Consider the following 14,239-nt stretch of genomic DNA (forward strand, 5'->3'; position numbering starts at 1 on the left):
AGCAGTTAGGTCCCCCTCAACTTTCTCTCCTCTGTGATGAGCCTGGTTGACATTCACCTCTCCTTGGGCTCCTGCTCCCCTGCTCTATCTGTAAGCTGTTCATGGCATCCTTTCCGGTGTATTGGAATCTCTCTTGTACTCTTGCACTTACATGAACTGGATATAACGGCCTTGCAGTGTAAAATATGAGTAGCAAAGTATGGCTCAGTGAAACCCTTATAGGCATCATTGTACAGAAGAGAACAGAGGGGTTTGCCAGGTATATCCTACCTATAAATTCATTACAGAACAATTCAGCACCTACAGAACCCATCCCATGTGTGCAGTGTTGACACATTGTTCAGTGGGCTGGGTAGAAGCTGCTCATTCTAGCACAAAGACAGTTCTTTTCCAAAGAAATAAAACCATTAGTCTCCCTGAAAGAGTGCTTTCTTAATCTTGCTGACACTCAATTACTGAGCATTAATTCCTGCTAATTATTACCCTCAGGCAACAGAAGGACCAGGCTCTCCTGTGTCACTCCTCTCAAAGCTGGAAGTTCTTGGAAAGCTCTCTGGCCATCCTTGCAAGCAGAACACTTTGCCAGGTGTAAGCTGATTGCAGAGCTCCTTTGTCTTGGTGTGAGGCCACATGGATAGAGCATAACCTGCCTGTGCAGCTGGCCCTATCACTGGTGGTGTAATACTGGTTTACTGAGCAAACACAGCCCACAGGAGCTCATAAAGCACAGTTCCAATCATCAGCTTTACCCTTAAACACAATTTCCTTGAGTGTGCCCCAGTCTTTCATTAAGGCTGATAGCACATGGTGTGATTTAATGTCTCCAACTTACCTTCATGGGCCTGTCACTGTTTGCAAAGTTGTTAATGATGAGCAAGGAGTCCTGAAACCTCGTCCCACCGCTGAGGGCCACATCCGCTATTAACTGGCTCACTGCAATTATGATCTGTTGGGACAGGGTGGGGACTTTATTTAATAGCCCTAATAGAGGAGTTTTATTGTCACAGTTATATGAAATGCTCCTAGGAAAACATCGCGTCTTTCCCACAACGCAAGCGATGGTTGTTGTGGCTTTGCTGTCACGTCTCCCCAGGACAAATACTCCCCAGGACTCAACTACTTTGCTGAGCAGTGAGTTCACAATTAACAACAGCACAGTCGTAATGCAAATCCCTGTTTGGACATCAGTCACTTTCCCCTGTGATTCACTGCAACACAGATGACATTCATCTGCCTCACTAGATGGCTAAATTTGCTTCAAAAACTCAGTGCTGCAAAAGCAGCTCCAGGAAAACCCCTTCTCCTGCCTCAAAGGCAGCTCTTCCCTCTCCTTTCCACCTCAGCCCAGCCAGCCTCTGGGGCAGAGATGCACCTTGTGTCTGCGAGTCCAAAAACCCAACAGCTTGGAGCCCTTGGCAGCGAATTTCACCCAAAGGGCCCTGGGCCAATCACTTGGATCAGGAATTAGGCAAAGCCTGGAAATCAAGAGGATTTTTGGCCATATGCCAAAAGCAAGATCCTTTGCAGACATGAGGCGACACGGTTGTATTGAGCTATCCGGTCATTAAGCCCGCTGTGCCCTGTTGTCCTGCTTCTCCCCAGTCACTGACCTGAAGATGCGTTCTCAGAAACGTTCTCCTTTTGGTGAACTCAAAGTTGTTTCTCATCAGGAGATAGAGAAGAGCGGAGGCCTCATTCCTCGTGGAGGACACCTTGGAAGTGCAGCACTTGAGGATCTCGTAGCAGAGGGCAGCACACATGTTCACCCTTCCCTTGAAAAACGCTGAGGGGAACTTCACAAGAGGCATGCAAACGTTAGGAAAGACACCTTGGAAACACTGAGCCACGCTGCCCTGTGCTGGCAGAACTAGCATCTACGTAACACGGCAGGCAAAGGTTCTTGTGTAGCTTCTTCAGTCCCAGTGACAGACAAGCTTTTCAACGAAACCAAGAACTTACACCAGTGCTACCTATACATATAGTAAATGGAGAATCCCTCTTGGAAATTGCTGGGAAGCAGCCTTCCTTGCATGTGCTAGTGGCCAACCTGATAGGTTTTTAAGAAGCCCCATGGAAAACATCTCATAGGAGACCCCACTGTCTGGAGGCAGGCAGGTAGTCAGCAAAATTGCATTTCTGCTTCCCATGTCTTTGCTTAGGACAAACCAAAGTTCAGCCCTACTCATACTCATTCTAGCTCTATTCTACTCTGTTCTAGTATAATTCATACTCATACAAACCAAAGTTCAGCCCTACTCATACTCATTCTAGCTCTATTCTACTGTGTTCTAGTATAATTCATACTCATAGCAGCGCTTAGCTTCACTGTGAGGTTACAGTAAAATGCACATGGCACAGATAGCTTCCACCCTTGAAAAACAGTTTAGCAGTCTCTCTAATCAAACTTTGCCCAGCAACTAGTGCAAGACTTCATTTGGAAGTAACACTTCGCCGTTATCATTCACCACTGTGCTCTTCCTGGCTGCAATCACATGCCACGCGGATTTAACTCATTAATGATGAGCCGCATTCAAGTGATTTGAGAGGCTGTAATTCCTTTTGAATTTATTAGAACTGTGCAGCTGGGGAGGAATGGAGCCTGCACGCACATCTGGTCTTGAAAAGGTGCTTGTAAGAACCGGCAGGTTTTGACAAGCACGAAGGGAAATGTCAGCAATAGCATCAGTCAGTGCTCTTACGTGCTTAGCTGCGGCTTTGACGCTGCTTGAGCTCAGGGGATTAGAGAGCCATGTACCAGGGCTCAGAAAAGGGTAGAAAGAGGTTCAGGAAGTCCTATCCCTCCTTCCCATGCAGTGGGAGAGGAGCGGCTTGTCAGCACAAGTATCACTCAAGCAATAGCACTGTCAGCAATAGTGTCAGTTCAGGGCAAAGATGCAAGAAGCACCAGCTTTTGGTCAAACAGATGTTAAATGTTTAACAGCAGTTAAAGTGATAGGGGCAGGTGAGGGGAAGTTTAAAAGGAGATTAAGTGCACTGCTCTCTTCTATCATACCTATATAAATCGTCCTGTCCCTCTGGAGTCATGTCTTACAAGCCTTGCTAATACGTATTACACACCTTGCTAATGAAAGCTCTCAGAGAGGCAAACACGTGCTTAAGAGCTGCTTCTGACTGGCCATTTTTGAGAAAAGCCAGATGAATATCGAAAACCTTCTTCATGAGGGCATTGTGGCCATCGTTGCTTAAAAGCTGGGTCTGGAAAGCAACAAGAGTTTATGTCACAGAAATGTGTCTGAAGCTGGAAGGGACAGAGAGAACTTTGTATGATTAATCACATCCATTCTTAAGGCAGATAAGGAACAGTAAAAACCATTTATTAATGTGATGACCAGAACAAACCTGCACTGGCTGGTCAGAGACTACTTCTATAGCAGAGAATAAACCGCAAAAGTATTTGCTGTTGTAAAGCCTCCTATAATGTGACACTCGAGGAGAATGGATCACCACCATCAACATGCAGACAGAGATACAGCCACTTCCCTACAATACTTTTGATTTCAATGCTGACCTTGAAACTCTGGGTGAAGAAAGAGATGGTGTCCAGGACTGTGAGGCACACTTCAGTGGCAATATTGCCCTCCAGCAATGCTTGGTGCACGATATCTGCTTCTGAGGTGCCGGCATCTGTGGATGGAAAGCAGATCAGGAGAAAATGGTGTTCAACCCTCCAGCTCTCACAGTATCTAAATGCTGATATACGTAAGTTTCTCCCCTTGCACTTCACTTGGGAGATGAGGTAAGAATACCAAGAGGCTGAATTCCCCAGCTCCAGTCAGAGGAGCTGCCTGATGCCAACCAAGAAAACCAATGTTGGCATTTCCCCTTAATCTCACTGCCTTTAAAGCCAGACAGAGAACTTGGTGTCTAAGTTGTACCCGCAGAGGGGAAGTGGTGAGCTGCTTAACTGGGACAAAACTCAGGGGAGGCTTAGGGCAGATGGTGGCCCAGGTCCTTGTGTGGGGCAGCTCTCCCCTGCTCACCACCCACACGCGGTCACCTGAACCACACTCAGCCCAGGAGCTGAGCCAAGACAGGCAAGAGGAAAAAGCCACACAAGCCCTATGTCCCAGGGGGGATTTTTAAGGGGCTGGCTTAAATATCACCCACACCAGTTCAGGAATGTTGCAGGGAGAAGCAGTGACCGCTGTCATTGTGCACTCTCAAACAGCCTGAAGCAATGAGCAATGGGTGCATGCAGCTTTCAGCAGGCTACCTCCCTGCCGTACGTACTGTGGTTGAGCGTGAAGGAGGTCTCCAAGCTGCCCAGATGCTGGAGCCGCACCTGCATCCCCCCTGCTCTGCTGCGGAGCGCCGGCATCGTCTGGGATTTCCTCTCGGCTCCCGTGTGCTTGGACAACCAGGCATCGTGCACCCTGCGAGGGGAGGTGAGCACTGTGGGCTGGGATGAGGGGCAGGATGACATGCGGCACCAGGACAGAGACTGGCCCCCCTCCAACACATCCGGTTTATCCCGGACAATCCCATGGCACTGACGAGGCTGCCCCGTCTCTCCCACACCCGCTGGCCCTGGAGCTACGGGCACAGCAGTGGGGCTGCTCGGGAGCCGAGGCTCGTGTCTCACCTGCAGCTCACCGCAGGGGATGCTGCCAACCTGTGCGGGCAGCCGGGAGCACCAGGGCTGGGGGGTCTCATGCAGGAGCTGGAGGGGAGGGAAGCGGCAGGAAGGATGAGTGAATGCTACTGGCATGGTGCTGAGCAGAGCCCCGGCCCCGCAGGCTTCCTGCCTGCCCTGGTTTGCCTGGCTTCTTCGGCCTCGGCAGGGAGCATGGGGACAGCCCCCCAGCCTGGGTGGCAGAATACAGTACCTGGCAATATTTCTCTTCCCCATGTATCTGAAGTGAAACAAACACACCCTAGAAAGAAAACAGAATATGGACCTGTTACAGATCCTGCGGATCAGGAACATCCACAACACCTAAAGGGGCTCCAGGAAACCTGGAGAGGGGCTTTGGACAAGGGCCTGTAGGGACAGCCCAAGGGGAATGGCTTTAACCTGCCAGAGGGGAGACTGAGATGAGCTCTTAGGCAGAAGCTCTTCCCTGGGAGGGTGCTGAGGCGCTGGCACAGGGTGGCCAGAGAAGCTGTGGCTGCCCCATCCCTGGCAGTGTTCAAGGGCAGGTTGGACACAGGGGCTTGGAGCAAGCTGCTCTAGTGGAAGGGGTCCCTGCCCGTGGCAGGGGTTGGAACTCCATGATCTTTAAGGTCCCTTCGACCCAAACCAGCCTGGGATTGTGTGGTTTAAAATACACCCTTGTCCTTGTCAGCAGACACACTCCTCTGTGCATGAAGGTTTGGGTCTGTATTTACACGTCACTTGACCCCACACTCTTGGTTTCCAAACCCTATGGCGCATCCCTGTCTCCTCAGCCATCTGTCCCACAAGCCCATGCAAAGCAGAGGCTATGCCCAGAGCCTGCTCACCCACGGGTCGTGGGACACCCTCTGACAGCCCGGACCAAGCACAGGGCACTGCCACTGCACCCCGCTCCCTCCATACACACCCTTCCTCCTCACGGGGAGGAAGACCATTTCCTTACACCCTGGCTGCACACCCCAGTGCTGCAGAGGACTGCGCATCCTGAGGGACACTCTGCGCTTGTGCCTTCTTGGACAGTGCTGCCCACAGGAAAGCACAGTGTTTGAACTGCAACCTCATGATACTCACTCCAGAAGCACAAGGACATTGATCAGCTCTTGGGGGGAGAATTTGTTCCAGTAAGCTAAAAGAGTATCTGAAAGAGAAAAGCCCACAGTGTACTACGATGTAAAACAAATCAAAGGGGGACCTTACAGACCAGAAGAGCTGGCAACTGCCTCTTGTCTTTTGGGCTGCCCCCCCAGCTGAGCAAGAGCCACCAACCTTCAGAGATCATCTTCACAACGTAGAGGTAGCACATCAGGAGCGTCCGGATCTCAAACTGGTCCAGCCGGCTGCAGTGAGATACGCTGCTCCTCGTGGAGCTCCTGCGGATCTGTTGGGACACGGAGGTGACATGGAACCAATGGCCCTATTGCCCGGGCTGTGCCTGAGCACGGCACCATGCACCGTGGGCACAGCAAACCATGCGTGCCAGCATTCCTCCTGCCCCCCTGCACAGCACCACGCTTGGGAGACATCTCACCCAGTGATGAGCAGTCTGGAAACCCTGGACACGCGGCCAAGTGCTTCTCTGCCCAGAAAAGAGATGCCTGGGCAGAGGACACTGGCTTATCCAGCAGAACACGGGTCAGCCCCATCAGCCCCGTGTTCACTGCCCTGCTCCTGTCCGCAGTGTCTGAGCTCCTGGGCAGTTTTAAAGTCAGTTCTTGTCAAACAAAACAATTCATCAGCTGTCATGGTTTGAAGCAAGCATCTTCACTTTCTGTTAAAGATGTACACCTAAACCCAACAATGTCAAAAAACTCTCAAAAACCTGGGAAATTTCAGCTTGAGAAATACATCAGCTTCTTAAATCTATGATGCTGAAGAGGGACTCTTCATCGGGGACTGATGTGAAGAAGTGAAATCCTGCTGCTGGTCCAATCCATGTGGAAAGGCTTGGGCACCATATGGTAGAAACACAACTTCTAAAGCTTTCCCAACTTTTCTGGGTGCCCTCTGAGCTCGCCCTAGCTCTACTCTCTGACAAATGGATACGATTAAGCTCTAAGCAGGATGCTCCTCTTAAAGCTGTGCCTCACATGTTTGCAGAGCGATCCACAGCCCCTCTTTGTTGTGTACTCTGGGACAAGCTGTGGATGTGAGTCACAATCAAACGGAACTAAACATTCAGTTTAGAGTTGGAGACACACTGCTATAGCCAGAACGTTGCTGTTCACCATGGCAAACTATCAAGTCACACTACTCACGCGAGGGGAACGGGTGACAAGCAACGTGTCCACCTCTGCAGAGCAGCGTTAGAGCTGCTCCTCCATGTAGCATTGCTTCTAAAGGGTTTTGTGGCTTCTGCATTCCCTAACAGAAGAGCCGTTCCAATGACCCTGTAAAACCTACCTGCAAGGACACAGAAGAGGATGCCTAGCTGTGGGGAAGAGCCAAGCTGCAAGCTCAGCAGGGTTGAAGCATATGCTCACTGCTGAAGATGAACAGTTTGATAGCCAAGTGTTTGGCTGTACTTTGCCTTGCAGCCTCATGATTCCTGTGGGAGAGCCTGAGAGGCCCCACCTTCCTGAAGCATGTCAGGACACAGCCAGCGGGAGCCCAGATCACCTTTGCCTTGCTTGTTGGAAGGGCCAAAGTATTTAAAGATGCATTAATGATTCACGCCAACCCAAGACATCTGGAGAGCGCCCTGAGGAAAACCAGGAGCTGGTTTGCACAAATACCTGATTTCCATGTGTGCAGCCTGCCAACAAGGAGAGCACACCCTGCCCGAGGAGCGGGCTCAGAGCTCTTCGCGGTGTGACCGCAGTCACCTGTGGGGCTGTGGTTATTGGGTTTCCTACCAACACCTCCCTTCCTCTTAAGCCGGTGGTCACCAGCAATCCCATATCATGATGCTCTGCCTCCAGCTGCGTGGAAACCAGTTCCCAGCACCATGCACTGGTCACTGGCCAGGCTCACACCCAACGGCACACATGTGGCGAGCACGCCTGAGTATGGACAAACGCACCACGGCAGCAGAGACTTTCCCCACAGATTTTGCCTTTCATCTCGGATAAGTAACTTGTCACCAGCTTTATTTTGGCTCGGAGATGTTTGAGGAGGGTAAACATACCAGAGCCATGAGTCTGACCTCCCCTCTTCAACAGCAATCGGGTGGCTTCCAAGCAGAGGTATTTCTAAGCTGGCTTTTGACGACCGCTACCATAGGGACCTCCTTTCCCTCCCCCTTATTTGCACAGAGGGGAGCAGTGAGCACCCCTCTTTCCAACCCCAGATACGTTACATTTTCACTCTGATCCGGGGAACTACTCGTTGCCCCCTCCGAGTTCAGGGATCCTTTGGAGTCCTCCCGCTTTATCCCATGGCCATTCGGAAGTGCTGCTCCACAGGCTGAAAAAAACCCAAACTCCACAATTAGCCCCTTTGCACCAGCACAACTCAGCTCATCACAGACAGAGAATGGAAGATGCCAAAGCTGCCAGAGGGGAGACTGAGCTGAGCTCTCAGGCAGAAGCTCTTCCCTGTGAGGGTGCTGAGGCGCTGGCACAGGGTGCCCAGAGAAGCTGTGGCTGCCCCATCCCTGGCAGTGTTCAAGGGCAGGTTGGACACAGGGGCTTGGAGCAAGCTGCTCCAGTGGAAGGGGTCCCTGCCCGTGGCAGGGGTTGGAGCTGGAGGAGCTTTAAGGTCCCTTCCAACCCAAACCAGTCTGGGGTCCTGATTCCACGACTGTTTCAGGTTTTGGGTAATGGGGGTTTTGGGGCTGGTAACAGTTATGTTCAAAATGAACGGAATTTACCTGGATCTTTGTCTGCAATGAGACTGGATCTGTTTGAGGGAGATGCAAAACTGTACATGAATTCATCCCTGGATGCCTGCAAAGTAACGTAAAGTTTTTGTGACCAATGGAAGAGAACACCGATGCTCTTAGAGAAGAGAAAAATGAAACAGAAAAAGGCAAATTAAAGCAGCTTTAAAAATGCAGATTAAAACAACAAAAAAATCTATTTCTTTAATCCATAATAAGGAGACAAACGACATGGGGAGGAGCACACAGCACCGCAGAACATGCCAGAGTAAGTCAGAGCTCTTTTATCTTTTGGGTTTCATTATTGAAGTTGAACGTTGGAATTGTTTTTCCTCAAATGCCTTTTTGTTGTTGTCGCTTTGCCCCGAACAAGGAGGAAAGTCTCATCTGCAAGGCTAAGCCTGCCTGGGAACCACACACAAGCCTCAGGCAGATGGGCAGCTCCCCAGAACAAGTGCTGGAGTCCAAGGCTGAGTCCTGTTGCAACTCATTGCACTTGGAGGGACTTACCTCACCTCATGGCACTACACACACCATGAAACACCACTTTAAACAATAGCAAGCGAAAAGGCAGAGACATCCCTGGCAGTGTTCGAGGCCAGGCTGAATGGGGCTTGGAGCAAGCTGCTCTAGAGGGAGGTGTCGCTGCCCGTGGCAGGGGGTTGGAACAGGATGACCTTAAGGTCCCTTCCAACCCAAAGCATTCCATGGCTCTATGAAAAGGCACATTAAAAGCAGTGAACCCATTATGGGGCTGTGTGGAGAAGAAAACCACACTTATTGCCAGAGCTGCGCCCGGCTGCAGGCAGCGGCAGCTCACAGGGCTGTGCGGGGGGAGGACTGAGGAGGAGGAGGCTGAGAGGCCAGGCCGGGCTGGACTCACGGGGCTGGAGGCAGCAGTGCAGGAGTAGAGCACCTCGCGGCCGGCCACGCGCTGCAGGTTCTCCAGGAGCAGCCCCAGCAGCGGCAGGTAGAGCTGCGCTATCTTTGCCTGCTGGTTCTGCAAAGAGACAGGGAGAAAGGTGCAGGGAAGAGCCCGGGCTCTCAGTGCAGGGTGAAAGGAGACCTGAGCCAAACACGCAGGTACGTGTTTACGCACTGTACACGGTGTCAGAGGACACGGGTTGATCCGGCTTCTCATCTCCACTTCAGAGCTGCCAGGTGGCGAGCACCCTTTTAACAGCAAGCTTGGGGTACCCGGGGATTTTGGGGCTGAACATCATTCCCAGTCATACAGGATGTGTGAGGAACTGAATCCCGTATTTCCCAGCCCTTTAACTGGTGCTTCACTCCCATAGCTTGAGTTTTGAGCGCCAACACCCAGGAGTAATGAAGGAAAACCATTTGCTCCTTGCCTGGTGCTGGCTAGTGCTGCCAGTTAGGAATTCTTGATAGCAAATACTTCTGGTTAAAACATTCATTTGAGATATCATTGTTTTGTTTTACTGTACTATTATTAATAACAAATGTTCATTCTTTCGCACCCAGCCAAAGACCTTCTGCAAACCATACACATGACAATGTAGTATGAAAAATAATGTCCATATAATCTTTTCCATCTTAGTTTGTTTTCCTAGCAAGATCTGGATTAAGTCCATCATTCGATAGAGAATGGTGCTCAGAGAGAGTGATTAAACAGTCTGTAGGAACAGATTAATCTGGATTAAGTGATACAGATCAAAAAGGGTCTGGTTGACATTTTCTGAATGCAAGGCTCTTTCACATGCAATTCTCTTTTTGTTAAAATTTATACTTCTGCACTTGACAAAAAGGTTAAAAGAAAAAGACATTTCAGGCTTGCCAATTAAATGGCACATTTTGATCAATGCAAGAATCCAGATTTTTGACTCCCTATGACAAAAGATGACAGCAATCGGCCTGCCCTGCCCCTGTTGTGGTACTTGCCCTGGTGTCCTGGGACAGCAGCCGAGCCTCCTGCCCTGGCTCCAGGCAGTGGCCTGCTCGTGCAGCCTGGAGCACAACACAGGTACAGAAATCCAGTGGGACACTTTCAAGCCGGGTGGTGTTTTGGAGGAGGCAGGGAGAGCGCAGCAGCCAAGCAGCTCCTGCATTCATGCGAGGGTTTCCAGGCACTCGGAGAGGCAGAAACAGCCTCAGTATTGACAGGGAACTGGCAAAGCTCTCCTGAAATATCACGTCTTGGCACCTGCCATGGGCTGCACTTTTGTTTCCAGGCTGTGCAAGTCACCATGGATCCTCAGTGCAGAGAAAAGCAAGCGCACCTCCTGCCCAGCCCTTCCAAACAGGCAGGGAAGGAGATGAGAGGAGCTGGCTCCCCGTCCATGCGGGTGCAGATCACTTCTACCCCTCATGCCCAGGAAGGCATCTGCATTCCCAGATAAAACTCAGCAATGCAGCACACCAGGAGCAATCTGAGGAGGTAAACCCTAAACAGAGGCATATTTTCAGCCTAGAGCAAGGTCAGGTAGTGTCTGCACAGGTAGCTGGGCACGTTCAAGGATGTACGGGTTAGCAGTGAGCAGCATCAGGGAAGAAAACCAGCCCAATTCCAGGCTTTTCAGCAACAGCAATGCTGAGCCTCTGACTGAAGAATCCCCCAGTGGAAACCCAGCATTTACCCACAGATCCTCTCCTCTGATTCACCAGTTAGTAAAACATGCAGCTGATTGTAACAGAGATCAGTCCTGTTTCCTAATTACGGTACATTAATGCAGGATATGAATTTAAGCCCGGTACCAGAACAACATCAACGTTGCTTAATTTTGTTGAACAGCCTCTGGGCTAATGACACTCAACTTCCTTAATGGCTCAGGGCTTTAGTATTAAATACTCAGCAGGAATAAGAGCCCTACAGTTATCTGACTGCATTGCTCATGTTCTTGAATTCTATGAATTCAGGAGCACCATGTTTAAAAGCCAATAGAAAATGCCTGACCTTGTGCTGGTATCTGTTGTCGAAGGCATGCTTTATCAAGAGATTTTTTAAGACCGAGATGGCTGTATATCTGATATCGTAGTTGTCCTGCAAGGCAACAGAGGCTTCTCTCAGAAGCATCCCCACGAGGAAATGGTGCCTGCAATACTCGTCAGTTAAACTGTATTCGAGATTGACATCTGGAAGAAACAGCAAGGCAATGGTTAAGGGAACTGTTCCGAGGAGTTGGTCAAAGCAAGACAAAAGGTCAGGTAAGCCAAAACAGCCTGATTGCAGGCTCATCACTGTCCCCTGCAGTGCACTGCTCTGACAACAGCTTCCTCCACCTCTAAGTCGAGTCATAGCAAAGAACTTGGCATCTTCCAGCTCAGGCTGATCATCCCTGGAGACATTCCATACCAGGCTGGATGTGGATCTGAGCAACCTGGTCTAGTTGGAGATGTCCCTGCTCACTGCAGGGGGCCGGACTGGATGAGCTTTGAAGGTCCCTTCCTACCCAAACTATTCTAGGATTAATTTCAGCGCTCCCTGTTTCAGCAGCAGCTAAAGAAAAGGATTTCTGCAGGGTGATGCTTTACAAAGCTCAGTGCTCCAGAGCGATTTGTGAAGTTCAATGGACTCACAGCCCGAGGCCTGCTTGGTCCTGGCTCTGGGCTACTCTGCAAACCCCAAACTACCCAGGCAGCCGAGGTACCAGCCTCCACAAGCAGCTCTGAGGGTGGCAATGGGCAGTGGGGATGGTGCACCCATGAGGGCTGCCCAGCCCTAGCAGGACCCTTCCTGCAGCTTGTTCCACATGTCCCGTGACATCTGCATTCCTTCTCACCAGGTCAGAGAGCAGAGAAAAGGCAAATACTCCTGCTGAGATAAGGGATGCAAACAAGGACACGGTGCCAGGTGGCCACTACTGCATCCTCCAGCAGTTTACACAGCAAGGACCAGGGAGCCAGGGCAGCATTCCAGGCAGCAGCTTGCCAGGAACTGAGGCTCCTTTTGCTTCCTCCAGCAGGTAGGGAACACTGACTGCCAGGAGAAAGGCAGCTCAGTACCTGATTGCTTTGGTTAACTTGTACCCTGTATCTCATGTAGACTGGGGCTCTAGACTGTGGTCAACGGAGTGGCTGCTCCTCTGACAGCAAGGGTAAAGGCACCAGGGTAAGGCAGCATTTCCACTGACCTGCCTGGATAGCACAGCAGGGGAATGACACAGATTCCAGCGTGCTCTTGAGCTGCTAGGAATGACCCTGCCCTACCACCATTATCTCTGTCAGACAACCCATACATCTAACTAGAGCCTCAACAGGCAGCGGTCGACTGTTGCCTTGAGCCTCCCAGAGGGATACCCCCCAAGCTGTGTGCTCTCCCCCAAAGGTACAAATGCTGTGTGCTCAGCTTGCACTTCTGTCCTTGAAAACCCCATAGGTGTGAAAGCTTCCCTACGGTAAGGCAGGGAGCATGCACACAGCTTTGAAAATCCCAGCCACAGCCTTCCAATAGCTCTGGGGCTGCAAAAGTCAGGGTTGAGTTCGTTGATTCACATGGAGCATGCAGTGGTTTGTGAAAGCGTGATTCAGAGGAAAGGGAAAGCAAGCTGCAGCATTATCTAGCTTTCACTGTTAGTCATGTTAGTAAAAGCCCAAGCGTCTCACATCATGGTTAGGTTATGAGCTGGATTCAAGCTGATTGATTGGAAGCTGCGTATTGAAGTTGCCATTAGAAAGCTCAATGACCCCTGCTGGGCCTACCTACAGCAGTGACCCGTCCCACAGCAAACGAAAAAGACTCTAATTCTTGTGTGAAAAGGGACAAATAAGACAGCAAAAATAGGCAGGAATAAATAATTCTCTAAATCTTGGAGAAACAGGACAGTACGTCATGTTTTAACGTTGTTTGTAAGGCTATTGCTTAACCCCCAGCTCCTGCCAACCTCTTGAGTTCTTTGCTATCACAAGGTTGCGAAACCAATCCTGTGCTGCAGGCTGTGAGGATGGGCTCCGGGCCTTGCTCTGGCTGATGAAACACATCCCTGGGGTGAGGCAGCAGGGATGGAGACCAGAAACCAGCCCTCACAGCTGAGATGGTTCAGGGAAACTGCTCCAAGATGCAACGCTTCAACCCAGCAGGATGTGGTCAGGCTCTGCCTGCAGGCCTGGCTGCTGCAGGAGGTCTCTATCCACCTTCCTGGGGGCTATTCCTTCCTTTCCCAGAAACACAGCAGGATGTGCCGGGCACATCCCTGCTCTTCATCCAAATGAGGTGAGGTACACCAGCAGGGGAGCCCCTGGGCCGGATCACACCTCCCCATCTCTGAGCCTGCTGTCCCCGCAGGGTCTGTCCATTAAACCAGACCAGCCTGCAGTGGAGATGCATCAGCACATGTCTACCATGGCAGGCAGAGCACCGGCACCATGGCAAGGGCACTTCTGGCTGCTCTGCTGTCACAAGATGTGTGTGAACCTCAGCTGGTAGGTTCTAGTCACAGTAAAACGGAGGAGAAAAGAGAAGCTGCTCCTATAGCTTTTCAGTTTAAGCATTGCAAATGCAAAGGTGAATGTGAACCAAGAAAGAGCATCATCATGTTATCATGCCACAAATAAGCAGTGGGAATGCACCGTGGTTGTGAGTTTTCAGCCGTTTCTAGCAGTGCACTTTGTTAAACTATGCCAGACAAGTAGCCAAACTGATATAAGAGATTAGCAGCTGGTCCAGAAAGCTCTGAGCAGTCAGAAATACACCAAAATGAGGAATATTTCACAGTGACTTCTGCTTCTGCTATCTGGATGTGTGTGGAACCACTCTGGGACTTGTATGGTTGCACCCTGAGGCACAATCAAACATCCCCTTGCCTCTACCAGAATAAATCTCAGAA

At 50.6% G+C, this 14,239-nt stretch overlaps 1 protein-coding gene across 7 annotated transcripts in view; it reads right to left on the reverse strand.

Moving 5' to 3' along the window:
• Nucleotides 1-14,239, reverse strand: part of DOCK11 (dedicator of cytokinesis 11) — a 68,597-nt gene that overhangs the window by 11,410 nt on the left and 42,948 nt on the right. For 5 of the 7 annotated variants that reach the window (XM_057404921.1, XM_057404919.1, XM_057404917.1 and 2 more), the window contains exons 31-43: nt 11,371-11,549; nt 9,337-9,453; nt 8,445-8,520; nt 7,932-8,038; nt 5,903-6,014; nt 5,708-5,774; nt 4,848-4,895; nt 4,604-4,681; nt 4,252-4,394; nt 3,530-3,645; nt 3,079-3,216; nt 1,611-1,793; nt 833-946 (exon numbers count right to left, since the gene is read on the reverse strand). In XM_057404921.1, the coding sequence (XP_057260904.1) occupies nt 833-946; nt 1,611-1,793; nt 3,079-3,216; nt 3,530-3,645; nt 4,252-4,394; nt 4,604-4,681; nt 4,848-4,895; nt 5,708-5,774; nt 5,903-6,014; nt 7,932-8,038; nt 8,445-8,520; nt 9,337-9,453; nt 11,371-11,549 (1,478 nt within the window). The remainder of the gene's footprint in view (nt 1-832; nt 947-1,610; nt 1,794-3,078; nt 3,217-3,529; nt 3,646-4,251; nt 4,395-4,603; nt 4,682-4,847; nt 4,896-5,707; nt 5,775-5,902; nt 6,015-7,931; nt 8,039-8,444; nt 8,521-9,336; nt 9,454-11,370; nt 11,550-14,239) is intronic. The other 2 variants (XM_057404922.1, XM_057404920.1) reach the window with 1 other exon arrangement.

Source organism: Pezoporus wallicus, unplaced genomic scaffold (assembly GCF_028554395.1).
Source record: "Pezoporus wallicus isolate ANWC-B61680 ecotype Strahan unplaced genomic scaffold, APGP_CSIRO_Pwel_v1 contig_6217, whole genome shotgun sequence".
Lineage (NCBI taxonomy): Eukaryota > Metazoa > Chordata > Aves > Psittaciformes > Psittacidae > Pezoporus > Pezoporus wallicus.